Below are 14739 nucleotides of genomic sequence, written 5' to 3'. Positions count from 1 at the left end.
TTCTGCTCTTACCCTGAAGAGAGCTGAGACAGTCTGGAAGGAAGAGCCCTTCTTCTTGCCTCCCTTCTTGCCACCACCACCACTCGCCTCGGCTAAATTGAAAATAAAACAGATTTTAGATTTTTTTTTCTTTTTTGCCATTTTTAGTTCCTTTCTGTAGGCTGTACATCAGTGAAAACATAGAATTCAAAGAACCAACCTGCATCTGCTCCACCATAGTTGGCAAAGAGTAAAGCCAGGGTCTTCACAGATGATTTCTGGTACAGCCCAATGACAGTTTCATTCAGAGGGTCCTTGTTCTTCTCCAGCCACCCAGTGATGTTGTAGTCCACTGTGCCAGCATAGTGCACCAGGGAGAAGTGGGCCTCAGCCTTGCCTTTGGCAGGTTTGGGCTTCTGGAAGTTGTTGGACTTGCCCAGGTGCTGGTCATAGAGCTTGTTCTTGAAAGAGGTGTCAGTTGCCTTGGGGAACATGCACTCCTCTTCCAGGATGGAGAAGATGCCCATGGGCTGGGAGAAATCACAAGAAGTGACAGGAAAGGTTATAATGGAAATGTTCACTATCACTTTGGTTGGGATGTTCACCTGCCTGGTCTAGTGGAAGGAGTCCCCCACCATGGTAAGGGATTGGAACAAAATGTTCTTTATCACCCTTCCGACCAAACCATTCTGTGACTCTATGACAATGACAAGAAGCATGTTTTATGAACATAAAAGTCTGGTTGACAGCACCTCAGCCTGGATGAAAGCCTGGGTTTACCAGGAATTGTTCTCAGTCAAGGAATTTATTTCTGCCCTCCATTGCCTCCCTGCACTTTATCTTCATTGAACAGGTAGGAATGTCTGTTCAGTTCACATGAGAATTGGGGGAGCAATGATAAAGAGAAATTCACGGGGAAAACATATACCAGGGGCTCTGTAATTTGGGGAGGTCCATTGGAATGATATTTATTTCTCAGATTTTTCTGTGGACTTTGGATCTGACTGTACCTCAGAAACATCACAGAATTCCATCAGCCGTCATATGTATGCAAGGGAAATGTACCTTCTCAATGAGCTCAATGCAGGCAGCCAGGTCCATGCCAAAATCAATGAACTCCCATTCAATTCCCTCCTTCTTGTACTCCTCCTGCTCCAGCACGAACATGTGGTGGTTGAAGAACTGTTGCAGTTTCTCATTGGTGAAGTTGATGCACAGCTGCTCAAAGCTGTTGAACTGCCCAAAGCAAGGAAAAGTGCACAGGTTCTCAAGGTGTGCCAGAACACACAGGCCTTTGCTGCCATTCTCCTAAGGCTGTTTGAAGTTGAAACACCAGTCCCAACCCTACTAGACCAATATGTGTTTCTACTCTAACACCCACTGTCCTTGAAGGACATTTTCATTATTACTTCACAAGTCAAGAAAACACTTATAAATCTTTTTCACTGTGCTACTCGACTGCAAGTCTTTGGTAAGCTCAGTAGCTCCATGTTGCCAGCTCTCTGAACTGCTGGATGGTAGAAACCTCCTCAGTGTCCCACCCAAGAATTTCCCTGGCCTCAGAACAATAATCTGGGGGTTTTTGTGCTCTGGCACAGAAGTCCTTGCATCATCACTGCATTCACAGAACAGGAAACATGCTGTGAACTTGGCCAGACCACTTCCTTAAAAAGAACCTCCAACCCATGGGCCATAGCTGTGTGAGCTTTAGTCCTCTATGTGTTTCTGAGTCCTCCTGACCCCTCCTTGTCCATTGCTTGACTGTGGTGGCAAACCCTTGCTCCTTACATCAAAGATCTCGAAGCCAGCAATGTCCAGGACACCAATGAAGTACTGCCTGGGCTGCTTTGTGTCCAGCTGCTGGTTGATGCGAACAACCATCCACAGGAACATTTTCTCAAACATGGCCTTTGCCAGGGCACCCACTGAATTGTTCACCTAACACAGAGGAGACAGGATTGTAATTACCTCCTAGGGGCAAATAAAAATGTGCACATACTCCTTTAAGCTGTGCGTTTTTAACTGTCAGATGTTACCTGTGTCACGTTTTGACCTTTGGTCACGTATTCATTCCCAACCTTGACTCGGGGGTAGCACAAGGCCTTGAGAAATTCAGCTGAGTTTAGGCCTGTTAGATAGGCAGCCTTGTCAGCCACTAGATAGAAGGAGAGAGAGAAAATAATTTGTTTATGGACAATCTCTACTATTCAGGTGTTGTGAAAAATTCTGCTGTTCATGTTCAAGGAATGGAAGAACATTTATCTCATCCCATACAGGAGGCCTGTGAAGGAATGCAAATTCTGGATACTACTGCTGGTCGTCTTTGAAACCAAGAACAAGTATGGCTACGATAGGAAGAGCTTGAACCTGGAATTCCCCAGAAGAACAACAAAAGTCTCTAGCAGGACATAAGGCAAGGTACATTCTCATTCTGTGAGAACGGGATTTCTGGGTAGCACAGCTTGCAGGACTTATTTCATCAGAAACGCAATTACCCCTCAAGGTGTCTTAGTGTTTGTAGGTTTCAGAGAGAGAGAGAGAGAAAGAGAGATATCCTGTGTTGAAACTGAAGTTCCTGCTTTCAGGCAGCATGATTTTGGGGAGACACTACTGGATAGTATAATGGAACTTCTCATGACTAGGAAAGCACCTCTGCACTTGGAGCAAGGGTGAAAAAGGAATTCTCAGTGTTTTCTGTGGAGACTAGGGCAACTGCAGTGTGCCTGCAGAGGCAGAGAAGGGCATAGCACAAATCAGCCCCTGAACTTGCTGCTACCTTCTGTGCCATCAGGCTCTGCCTGCTCCTCTCGTTGTTTCTGCTTGAACTTCAGGTTCCCGTAGTGCATGACAGCTCCTGTCAGCTTGTAGATGGCTGTTTTCTCATCTGCAGTGAAGCCCAGGATGTCAATGGCACTCTGCAGTCAAAATAATGAATTCAAAAACATGTCCTTACTGGGTCAGAGAAGTTACCCTCAGGACATGCCCAGTAGGGATTTTGTTGCTGTGTTACTTACGTCTGTGGCCATGAGCTCCTCCTGGTCATCAATGCTGGGGACAGTGACCTCCCCTTGACTCACATAGTGGAAATCATAGGGGTTGGTGGTAATGAGGAGCATGTCTGCAAACAGGAAGAGTCAAAGCATAGATTTACTTTTCCAATCAGGTGAGAGGGGGAACTGTTCCTCAGTGCTCAACCCCAAAAAGCCAAAAATGCTCCTTCCTACCAATTAGCTCTGGCTTCTTGTTGGACATGATCTGATAAAAGATGTGGTAGCTCCTTTCCGCCTTGAGCTGGAAAGTGACTCTGGACTTCTCCAGTAGATCTGGCAAGGATGGTAGAAAGAATTAGATCCTTGTGAGAATGTACCTGGATGTGGGAATTTGGGAAGTGGTGAGAACAGTCTAGGAGAATGTCTTACACGTTTCAATGTCAGCAGAAGCCAGTTTGCCTGTGGCACCAAAGTGGATTCTGATGAATTTGCCCTGTTAAGCAGAAGCAGCAGCAGGTCAGCCTGGATGTGTTCTGCTGACATCTCCTTTGCAGGAAGACGTGCTCAGGCATCATGTGTGCTGCCATGACTGGGGGAGATCTTATGCAAAGCAAGAACTCACAAAGCGTGAGGAGTTGTCGTTCCTCACGGTCTTGGCGTTTCCAAAGGCCTCCAGCAGTGGGTTGGCGCTGATGATTTGATCCTCAAGCGTTCCCTGCAGGGACATCATTATTCAGTGTCTGTGTTTGGTTGACAGGGCAATGGCAGGCCAAGCATTCTGTCTGTCCTTTCTGACTCACCTGCATTTTGCCTGATGACTTATCCTCCTTTTTCTTGTCCCCACTGGCTGCAATTGTTGCAAAGTACTGGATGACACGCTTGGTGTTCACAGTCTTCCCGGCCCCGGATTCTCCGCTGCCCAAGCCAAGAGAGAAGCAGAGGGTGCGTGGTGAGGCAGGAGGGGCCCTGGCACCGGGCAGCCCCGCAGGGACCCGCGCAGGGGGTGTACGTACGTGATCAGGATGGACTGGTTCTCCCGATCTGTGAACAAGGCAGAAAAGAATAGATTATTATTATGCACTTGCAATAGGTATCTGATATCTTTCAGAATCCCTTATGCTTTCACCTGTTTTGAATACTTTCATATTCCCAGCTGCTGGTGGGAAGCTGACTTCTCAACCCTCTGATGGTGTCTGGTGTAGCACACATTCAGTTGTGTTTCTGGTAGTCCCTTCATGTCATACTGTTCATTTTGTTTATGAAAATAGTTCCAACTAAGGATCAATTTTGTAGAGTTACTGATTAAATTGTCTATCGGTAAACTGTATTGAACCGGAGCATGTGCTTCTCATAAACTTTATTACATAGGAACAACCACTCCAAGCAGTCCACAAGACCCTCTAAATGGTTTTTATGTTGGTTTCCAGTTGGTTGTTGGTGAAATAAAATTACAGGAACATCATAAACATCTAGGAACCTTTATCAACATAATCTTCTCTATAGTATTGAAATTTTGGTACTTCCAGAGGTAGAATTAATGTATCCTCTTTTCAATAGCTTGAGCTGAGTTTATTTTCCACAATTTCATCTGTTTGCTTTCTTAATCCATGCTCACTTATTTTTGTGTTCCATTGCTATGCTCCATTTTTGAATCACTCAGTGACAAAGGAAAAAAATATGTTCCTGGTGTTGAGCTTGTTTCATAATGTACTCTGTCTTTTCTATTCATATTATCTTTGCCATGCATAATTTTATAAAGTAATAAAAATCTTTCTAGAGTTACCAGCACAGCCTGTCCTATGTTTGGGAAACCTTTTCATCTTCCTCTTGACCTGTTCCACTTTACAACATCTTTTTTGTGAAGAAGGAAGCCTGAAATGCATATAACATGCCAGGGGCAGATACCCCTGCATATAGTAATGCTTTCTGTTTTGGTCTTTATTTCTTGCTCAGTGGTCTTCAGGTCTCAGCTTTTTATTTTTTACATTTATGATCCTTGAGACAAAATTTTGAAGCAGTATTAGAAGACACTTATAAAAGTTGTTAGCAATGAGGGTTTTTCCCTAGTGGCATTTGTTTCACACTCCTGTTCACAAAAATTTCTTGCAAATTCACTGAATAAGAACTTAATATAATAAATTCCCCCTGTAATTCTTCATTATTAGACTTCATTTTTGCTGACCTTAATAACTTAATCAAATCAGAAATATTTTCATCACTTCCATATTATTTCAAAAAATGTTGAACAGTTGAAGGTCCAGAACAAGCCCTTTGAGACCTGCCATTCAGACCAATTTTCAATCCAGTTCACCATCCACTTGTCCAGCCCTCACTCCCTCAGTTTGCCTATGAGCATATGAGAAACAGCATCAAAACCCTCGCTGAAATCCAAGTAGACAATATCCAGTGCTCTCTCCTTATGTCTTGATGCAGTTCTCCCATTGTAGAAAGAAATCAAGTTGGTTAAGCATAATTTCCCTTTGGTGAAACAATGCTGACTACTCCAGATCAACTTCTTGTATTCTGCATTCTTAGAAATAGCCTCCAGGATTAGCCATTCCAACACTCAGGTGAGGCTGTCAGGCTTGTAGTTCCTTGGATCTTCCTTTTGCCCTGTTTGAGGACATGTGACATTTCTTTTCCTGCAGTCCTTACACACATCTCCTGACTGCGTTGACCATTCCAAGGTGGATGAGAGAGGACAAGATATGATGTCCTCCAGTTCCCTCAGCACTTGCAGGTTCATCCCATTTGAATGAATTTGTGGATGTCAGGTTTGACAAAATTATCTCTAACCAGATTCTCTTCAACCAAAGGAAAGTCTTCATCATTTCCAATGACAAGAGCATGCACCCTCACAACACTATTAACTATTTTGCAATTAAGAGACTTTTTCGCCTTTGTGAGTGTTTACAGCCAAGTGATTTTAAAGAAAATCATGAAACTCACCAGTCAGCATGAACTGATAGGCGTTGTCAGAGATGGAGAAGATGTGTGGAGGGGCCTCCTGGCGCTTCTTGCCTCGGTAGGCCAACACCACCTCGGGGTTGTACACCGGCAGCCACTTGTAGGGGTTGACGGTGACGCAGAAGAGACCCGAGTAGGTCTGTGAGGAAGGGACACAGCACTCAGGCTTCCCCTGAGCCTGGCCCAGCAGCTCCTGAGGCTGCCCAGAGGAAGCTGCTGCTGCCACTTACGTAGATCATCCAGGCTGCGTAACGCTCTTTGAGGTTGTACAGCACGGCGGGTTCGTGGAGGTGGGTCATCATGGCCATGTCCTCGATTTTGTCATACTTGGGAGGGTTCATGGAGAAGATTTGATCTTCTTTCACAGTCAGGGTCTGCCAAGAAAACAGAAAGATCCACATGTATCATGTAAAAGCTCAAAGTGGGGATCGAATGTTCCCCTTGAGCCTTGTTTTTGACTCACCTCTCCCCCTTCAGTCTTGACAGTGACTTTTCCAGATTCCCTGCTCTCAATTTTGCCTTTCACAAAGGATTCTTTGGGATGAACCACAAATACAGATGTCTTGGCATCGAAAGGTTTGTTCTGGGCCTCAATTCTCTCCTTTTCCGATTTTCGGAGGTAAGGAGCCGCCTCCCCAAAACACGCTAACTCAGCATCTGCAGAGCTCATGTCTGCACTTTACTGAAGGCACATCAGCAGCAAAGAACCCTGTAGAAGAAAAGAAATGTAACATGAATGGATCATTAATGTACCTTGCTTGCAAGGACAGCTTTTCTAATGCTTTAAAACTGGGCACTTATTAGAATTGCTAAAACTACCAAAAGTTGCCTTCCTTGTGTTTAATAATTTAAACCCAGAAGAGAAAAATATTGTTTCATCCTTAAATAATATTTAATAACATTGTAAAAATTTATTGTGTGTCTTATGGAACTGTACAGATTTTACTTTGGCTGTATGGATTCTTGTGTCATATTTGAGATTATGAAATATATTAAAGGAACCTTTTTATTCTAGTATAAAATAATTGAAATATAGATAGAATAAATACTATAGCCTTAAAAGCAGATGGAAAAACTTAGTTGAAAACCAGTTTTAAAAGAAAAATATATATGCATAATATGCAATAATGGAAATACCTAATAGCTAGATTCAGTGCACTTACCTTGAAACTTTTTGAGAAGACAGGGCAGAGCACTGCAAAGACTCTTTTATAGAGTCTGGTTGGCAGGTGCTCTGGATTCTTCCCCTTTCTTCGGTCAAAACATTTTTTGGCAAACATTCTTTGGCAAAGCATTGTCTGGCAAACTGAACTAAGGGCATAGTCATTTGATTTAATATGATATATTTAGAAATGTTTTGTATCTTACCAATGCTATGAATGTATTCACTATAAATAATTTGTCTAGAGACATAAGGACAGTTCAGTTAGTCTAGGCATTTGGAAAATTTGGATGTAGGACCAGTGAAATATACTGCTGCATTTCCACTGGTCCATGTACTCAAGGCAGATTTTTATTGCATGACTGTGGTGTTACTCTGATACATCCTCAGTCCAGCATTTCCCTTGCATCACAAATATCACTGTCACTGAAGCTCATTTAAACAAGCTCTTCTTCTGGTCATTGCCATTCTGATTACTAAAAGAGCTCAGTGGGTAAAGCTCAATGAAGAGCACAGGGGCAAGGTCTGTAAATGTGATCCAAGGACATATCAACATCAAGCACAGGCATGGGCACAAAAAGCTTGTTCCAAGGATGAGCATGCAACTCTCTGGAGCTCAAAGCCACAGCTCAGCCCTGGGCTCCCTGGGCAGAGCAGGGGGAAACTGGTGGAAACACCCTCTGCCCTGAACCGGAGGAGCTCAGAAACAACCTGTGTAAAACAGTGAGTGCAGGGGGGCATCAGAAGTCCTGTGTCTGCACAATCTATGACTTTCACAGACATACAGAACTCAGAGGACAAATCAGAGAATGGTTTGGGTTGGAAGAAACCTTAAAAGAATCACCTAGTGCAGCACCGCTGCTGTGGATAGGAATTTTGAATAGAAGAGGTTGCTCAAATCCCCATTCAGCCTGAGCTTGCACACTTCCAATGATTCCAGGGGCATTCCCTTATTCTGGGGCCTGTGTCTCACTGGCGTCTTCATATAAAATGTCACTTTTATATCCAACCAGAATCTATCTTCCCTTCAATGCATCGACTGCGGCACGTGGTTTGTTGTTATCAGCAAACTTGCTGACTGTGCCCTCAATCCCACTGTGCATGCTCTTGAAAAATGTGTTAAATAATGCTGATTTCAAAAAAACATGCCGGGGACACAATTTGTTACTGGTCTCCACCTGAATTTCAAGCCATTGACGACAACTCTTGGTGTGTGATCATCCAGCCCATGTACTGCATATTTTCCAGAAGGATCTGCTCCATGATCTTGCCCCACAGAGAGGTGAAACAGACCAGCCTGTAGTTCCCTGGGTCTTTCTTTTGCCCCTTTTTAAAAATGGGGATTTTTCTGTCAATGGAACTTCATCAGACAGCCACAATTTGTCAGGTATGATGGATAGTGGCTTAGCCAGTTCCCTCAGAATCTGGGGATTCATCCCACCAGGGAAACTCTCTCATCTCTCCTTCCTTGACTCTCCCTTCCAAATATTTTATGACTGTTAGTCACAGCACATGTCAGTCATGCAATCCATCCCAACAAGTTTGTGTGCTAGCAATCAGGCCATAGTGCCTGTCTGGGCAGTGGCTAGCAGCTCCTTCTGTCTGCAGCCCACAGGGCTGCACTGATAGAGAGACACTTCATCTGGGCTACCAGCCACATCTCCTTGTTAGAGGAGTTTGCCCTAATTCCCATAAGATAATCCAATGGTTTGGTCACTAATTCATTCCTAGCTTTGACTCAAGGACAGCACAGGGTCAAAGCAGGTCTGCTGAGCACAGAACCATCATGTGGCTGCCTTGTCAGCAACTGAAACACAAGAGACACAAACAAAAAATTGATCACTGGACAAGTATTGGAATTTGATGTGTGTTTATGTATATGTGTGTGTGTGAATTACCATTAATGACCAAAATTCTTGACTGAAAATCTTTTAATCCAGTGTCACAACAATTGAATACAGAAAAGCTACAAAAGCCCATATTGGTATTTTTCTGAACATAGTTATCAGTAAGAAAACTTTCCTTGGATATTTTAACTAAATTTATAAAACAAATTACTTATTTTAATAACTTCTCTTTAAAAATTCATTAATATTATAACTCAACTTCTTCTCTAGAGTTGGCTCTGTGATATATAGACTTCTCTTAATGGCAGTACAGACCATGGCCTTTGGAATATAAGAGTTTTCTTAGATCATGACTATATATGAAACTAGAGAGACTTTGTCTTCTAAAAACCTTGTCAAAACCCTGCATATCAAAATGTAAAATGCATGAAAGTATCCCAATGAAAAAAACAAACTGAAGGAGTACCATTTAGTAATGGAGGCCAGGGGTCAGACAATCAGTTTCATATATACTAAAGGAAATATTGTTTTCACATTATGAACTCATATCTTTTGTCCTGTCTGAAAAAAAAAGTATTCCCCAAAACTGATTTCTTTATTAACAGGTTAGGTGCTAAGGATTTTCTGTGCCAACTGGCAAAAACCTGCAATCCATTGTAACTAAATCCAAGGTGATTTTACAGAAAATGGAAAAGCAGAAACCTGTTGTAGCTCATATATAGACAATATATCGACTCTTGAAATTCAGCTCATGTATAGAACTAAGATGAATTCCAGAATCACTTGAGGTGATTTCCAGAATCATGAGATACATACCAATATATAAAAATATATTATAATTATAAATATGAAGGAATATTATATTTAAAAGATATTAAATTAACTTGCCCTGAAAGATAAGATATAAAAGACATTCTGCATGTCACTAAAAATGAATCATTAGTGCAAATTATTGTGTTTTTTACTTGTACCATATAAGATTTTAACAGCTAAAAATCACAGCATCCCCAGATCTGTAAAAATAAGGAAGTGCTTTGCTTTGAGCAAAAAGATTAAATTTATGATTTATAGAATTCAGACAGAGGAAGTATGTAACAACCCTTACTTGAGACAATGAGAGAAGAATGAGGGATATCTGATGCTTCTCCTAGGGTGACAGCTGGGGGTTCTCTCCCCTCACATTTGGAACTGAAAATCTTTGCTTTCCCAGTGGCAAATGACAAAGACAGTCGACTCAGCAGAGCACTTCTGGGGCTTTTTTTCTATTGTGTTGTGCAGGATGTGGACCCAGCCTTGCAACAGGCAAGAGTGAGGCACGTGGCCAGGGAGCTGTTGGGCTGCTAGTCCTTAGGAAAGGGTGTGCTGAAAGCAGCAGCGATGTCTTAACACTAAAAGAAAAATTAAATAGATCCTGCCCACCACTGTCTCCCAGTTCTGCTACTGTCACTGCAGGGCTGGACTCTGATCCAGCTGAGAGCAAAGCATGGCACACTCAAAAAAAGGAGAGGGAGAGTGAGCACAGACCCTGGACACAGAATATCCTGCTCAGCAATGTGGGGTGGGCAAAGCATGACAGTGCTGACATTTCCCATGAAGAAGAGACTGAAGCATGCTGAAAATAGAACCATCTTGAGAAAGACATCAAGCAGCTGACTCGCTGTCTGCCAGTCCTTAGGATATGACTTCTTCTATCTCAGACTCTGTGTTAGCAGGCAGAGAGAGAGAATACTTAGCAACAAGTACAAGTATGTACATACACAGATTTCCAGCCTATGGTCTGACAGAATCTCACAGTTTTTAGATTTGCATCGTTAACTGGAGACTAGAATTTATAGCATTCCATTGTGGGATACTTTACATAGCCTGGAAGAGTGATATTTTCTTCATTACTTTTATCCATGATTCAATAGTTTCATTAATTATTTTCTTCAGTGGAAGAAGCCCCATGGTTCTTGTTCTGGTGTCAGAACCTATTGCCAAAAACAAACCTAGGAAAAGAGTAATCAGTTCTTCATATAATTTTCATCCATTCTGTTATGCAGCTTGAGAAAAATGATTGAAAATGAGCACTACTGACTTCTTGCATTTGGCAAGGAAGGCCTTTACATCCTGTCTAGGTTGAATCTTATTAAAAATAGATTACCCTGTGGCAGTCAGCAGAGTCCACTGTAGCAGAAAATTGTGAGGTCTCATTTCTCCTTTCACTATGGTGCAGCAGTGAAATTATGTTCAATTTATAAATTTTATCTGCTCATCAACTGTCTCTTGCAGCCTCATTAGTTTCTACTTTTTCACTAGTTTCTCAGTACAATCTGAAATTTTAGACATGTCTTCAGGATGTTTGTTTATCCAGTAGGACATCCACTCAGTGGGCAATAGATGAAGAAGTGCTCATTTATAGATTAATAAAGAAATTTTCACATGTTAGGTAGCATCATGCCTCACTGAGATTGTGACTGGGAAGTGTTGAGTCCAGAAACTTTTCCAGAAGATTGGCAGCTATGACATTTATTTCTGACTGACTATATGTTTGGGGATAATTCATTCAATAAGCATCGGTAGATTTCCAGTGTAACACTGATTATGTTTCTATGATGGACATGTCCTCTGATCTAGGCCTTGTGAAGTTTTACTGCTTACAGAATGGCATGGCATGGGAAAGATGCAGTAGAGATTCAGGGGGATAACAAGATGCATTGCAGAGTGAAACTGGGTCTTGATAAGTAATCACTACCACCACCAGATGAAGATTAAAACCATGACTCCAAGTGACTTATTTCCCTAACAACATGAAACTCACAGGATAAAGCAAACCACTCCCTGCTGGCAAGCCCTGAGAGGCTGGACAGAGCTCAGAGATGCTCAGCTTAGGCTCCAGTAGGAAACCTCCTGCTGTGGGTCAAGGACCTGAAGAGCAGGCTCAGGTGCCCTACACAAACAGCAGTGTCTCCTTGTGCCTGGGGACAGGACACTGCAGCTCCTCCTCAGGTAACTGGAGTCCCTGATGCCCTGACCAGGAACTGGGAGGTGCTCAGGGCCATGGGAGGGACCAGGGATGAGCAGGATCTGCATGGATGTGCTGTTTCTCTGGAAGACCATGGCCCATGTAAACTAAGCCCAGACACAGCTGGGAGAGCAGAGGAGCAGTGTGTGAGCCTGTCCCACCCTGTGCCTGGGCAGGGGCTCGTGCACACCGCAAGGGACACACCTCCAAGGACATGCTGAGGTCAGGTGGGTGAGGGTGAGAAGAATGGGAGCACTCATCAGTGGGGAAACTGAGAAGGGGTAATGCAGGACAGAGGATGCAAAAAGACGAGGGACAGGCAGTGGAGAGAGAAGATGCAGTAATGTGGGTGCATCGTAAATGAGAAGTTGATGCAGCAGAAATTTTGCTGGAATAGAAAGGGCTTGAGCTCTGCTGTCACTCCTGTAGGAATCCAAGAGACAAACTCACTACAACATCATTCATTTTAGAATGTGCTAACAATTTTCAGCATTTCTTTTTCAGTCTCAAAAAGCAAAAATCTCAAGAGGAGCTTCATACTTTGGAAATGGAAATCAAGAATTGTGATGAAATCCTTTTAATTCATTGTCTCCCTTGTCGTTTTAGAAATCACTTAGTTTCAGTAGGCTGAACCAAGAAAACAAAATTAATCCAAATGCTACATCTGGAATACATATACATACTTATTGTTGCCAAAAAAAAAGGTTAATATCACATAAATTTGGAAAATACACAAAGTTACTAGAATAGTTTATCTTCTAATGAGAAACCTTTAGCTGTAGGAATGAAATTATCAACATGCAAGAAAAGATGTTGTCTCATATACTGACTTGATCCAAAATGCAAAGATAAGCACCCAGGTTTCTTGTTAAAAAATTGAAGATGTTCAGCATTTTTTACTGCTTCATGTTAGTTTTACATTAATCTAGAAGGAAAATTTCCAATGGGAATTGCAGGTTGCAAATGCAATGGGATTTGCAGCTTGCAAATGCTATACTCAGCTATGCTGTTAATATTTATAAAACATTCCAGGAGGGACCTTTTTGCCTGCAGATCCTTAATGACTGATAAGGAATGTGTAGCCTCATACTGAAGATCCCTGGGTAAAATAAGACCTCTCAGGAATGCTGGCATGAAACAAGGAGAAATGCCAGAACATTAATTCTCTGGTGCAAGCTTCTCACTGTGACACTTCTGCTAAGATGTGACTGAACACTGGACCCTGGAGATGGTAAGAATGAATTCACATTGAATTTCTATTGAAATATGGGTACTGTGTTGAATTAAATTAAATATGTTGAATACTTTCTCTGGTTTTGGCATATTTAATCTGGGTAAAATGAGTCCATCAGAGACTTGAGCTATCATTCCAGATGAGCAATGCTAAAATGGATAGATAGAAAAACAGATGGGGATTATGTCTTGCAAAAAAACAGTGATGAGCCTAACAAAGAAGAGATTAACTAACCTGGTGAGGTACTTTGGGCCAGTTACTGGCTTGGCCTTTGCAAGAACAGAACATGAGAGAGCTGGCCTTTGTGCCTGCACTGCTTAGAACAGCCTTGTATCTCAGGGGAGCTGTGAATGGACTGAGATGGCTTTGTGCTCTTCTGATCTGCCCCTTCCTTTGGAGACTAATTTCTGCAGTGTTTGATACAGTTATTAGTTGATCTCACAGCAGGGAAAACATACTGGATTTCTGAAGTTTCAACGGTACATTTTAAACCTAAGAATGTCTTTATTTTGCTTGGTGAGACCTAAGTCCCCACTGAGGAAGTCTTGCAAAGAAAAGCGAAGAGCGAGGGCAAAACCAGCTAGAGATTAGAGACAGTTGACTCACAGAATTTTTAGACTTAAACTGCTTTCTGTGTGCGTGAGATTTCTATGGTTACCCAAATTCCTCTCATCTTCACAGCATATGTCAGAGAAAGAAACATGAGCAGCAGGTTCTGGATGAAGAGGCGACATTCAGGATGCCCTTTCCATCACATGCCAGAGTAGCTGAAAATCTTCAGTTACCAAACAGGTGAGTGAGGTGGACAGGCTCTGATGGCAATGGAAAGAGAAGGAAAAGGACCTGGACAATGTCATGGAAAGAGAAGAAATGAGCACAGCAAAATGAAATAAAATTAGCTTGACTAATTCGCTTGTTTCTCTGTTGACTGCACTAGAAGAGAAGCAGAGAGAGGCTACACTATGGAAATAAATTTGCTTAGATTTGCACAACTAGCCTTTTCTTTCCTCTAAGTGAATGTTGTAATAATGTAAAAAAATGCTTACCACTTTTCTTCATAAAACAAGAAGGACATCAGAACATTAAACCCGAATTGTACAAGGCATTTTCCAGTGCAGAAAAAGTCTGCAGTATTGATAACAGATGTTTTGTATTGGTAATTCCCATATTCATTATTTACATTGGAAGAAGAGGGTTCTCCAAATTTGCTTTCAGTTTTGAGAGGCTACACATTAAGAATAGTAAAACTTTGGTTTCCCTTAGGTGTTCTACATGTGCCCTAATCATGTAATATGGATCTTCAATAAAGCTGTGCTGCAATTCCCAGGAGAACATGTAGAACTAGAACCATCTATCGAAAGACGGCTTTAGGAGGAGCACACATTGTTTGAAATTATTAGTTTAGACTGAAAATTATGGCGAGTTGTAAGAATCCTAAAAAATCCCTGCAAAACAAACAAACAAACACACAAATAAAACAACACCCTGAAGCCCCCAGGTTTCAATGAGATGGGCCAGGCAGTTTCAGCAGGTTTGAAGCCCCCAGGTTTCAATGA

General features: G+C 42.1%; 1 protein-coding gene and 1 long non-coding RNA gene across 5 annotated transcripts in view; one reads left to right on the top strand and one right to left on the bottom strand.

Annotated features, from left to right (window-relative positions):
- Positions 1–6621, bottom strand: part of LOC144247223 (uncharacterized) — a 36161-nt gene extending 29540 nt beyond the window's left edge. The window contains exons 1-15 of the mRNA XM_085556464.1: positions 6400–6621; positions 6167–6310; positions 5919–6075; positions 3983–4010; positions 3770–3884; positions 3592–3684; positions 3399–3462; positions 3204–3302; positions 2994–3097; positions 2756–2894; positions 2016–2134; positions 1768–1917; positions 1045–1215; positions 200–509; positions 13–92 (exon numbers count right to left, since the gene is read on the bottom strand). Of these exons, the coding sequence (XP_085412590.1) occupies positions 13–92; positions 200–509; positions 1045–1215; positions 1768–1917; positions 2016–2134; positions 2756–2894; positions 2994–3097; positions 3204–3302; positions 3399–3462; positions 3592–3684; positions 3770–3884; positions 3983–4010; positions 5919–6075; positions 6167–6310; positions 6400–6606 (1980 nt within the window). The 5' untranslated portion in view covers positions 6607–6621. The remainder of the gene's footprint in view (positions 1–12; positions 93–199; positions 510–1044; positions 1216–1767; positions 1918–2015; positions 2135–2755; positions 2895–2993; positions 3098–3203; positions 3303–3398; positions 3463–3591; positions 3685–3769; positions 3885–3982; positions 4011–5918; positions 6076–6166; positions 6311–6399) is intronic.
- A 5327-nt stretch (positions 6622–11948) lies between these two features.
- Positions 11949–14739, top strand: part of LOC110474916 (uncharacterized) — a 49892-nt gene continuing 47101 nt past the window's right edge. The window contains exons 1-3 of one of the 4 annotated variants that reach the window (XR_014949271.1): positions 11949–12171; positions 13003–13180; positions 13865–13975. This is a non-coding gene — a long non-coding RNA (uncharacterized LOC110474916). Of the gene's footprint in view, positions 12177–12981; positions 13181–13864; positions 13976–14739 lie in introns of all 4 variants that reach the window. The other 3 variants (XR_014949270.1, XR_014949269.1, XR_002466184.3) reach the window with 3 other exon arrangements.

The sequence above is a fragment of the Lonchura striata genome, chromosome 18, assembly GCF_050655825.1.
Source record: "Lonchura striata isolate lonStrDom1 chromosome 18, ASM5065582v1, whole genome shotgun sequence".
Taxonomy (NCBI): domain Eukaryota; kingdom Metazoa; phylum Chordata; class Aves; order Passeriformes; family Estrildidae; genus Lonchura; species Lonchura striata.
This window is presented reverse-complemented; position numbering and strand designations above follow the sequence as displayed.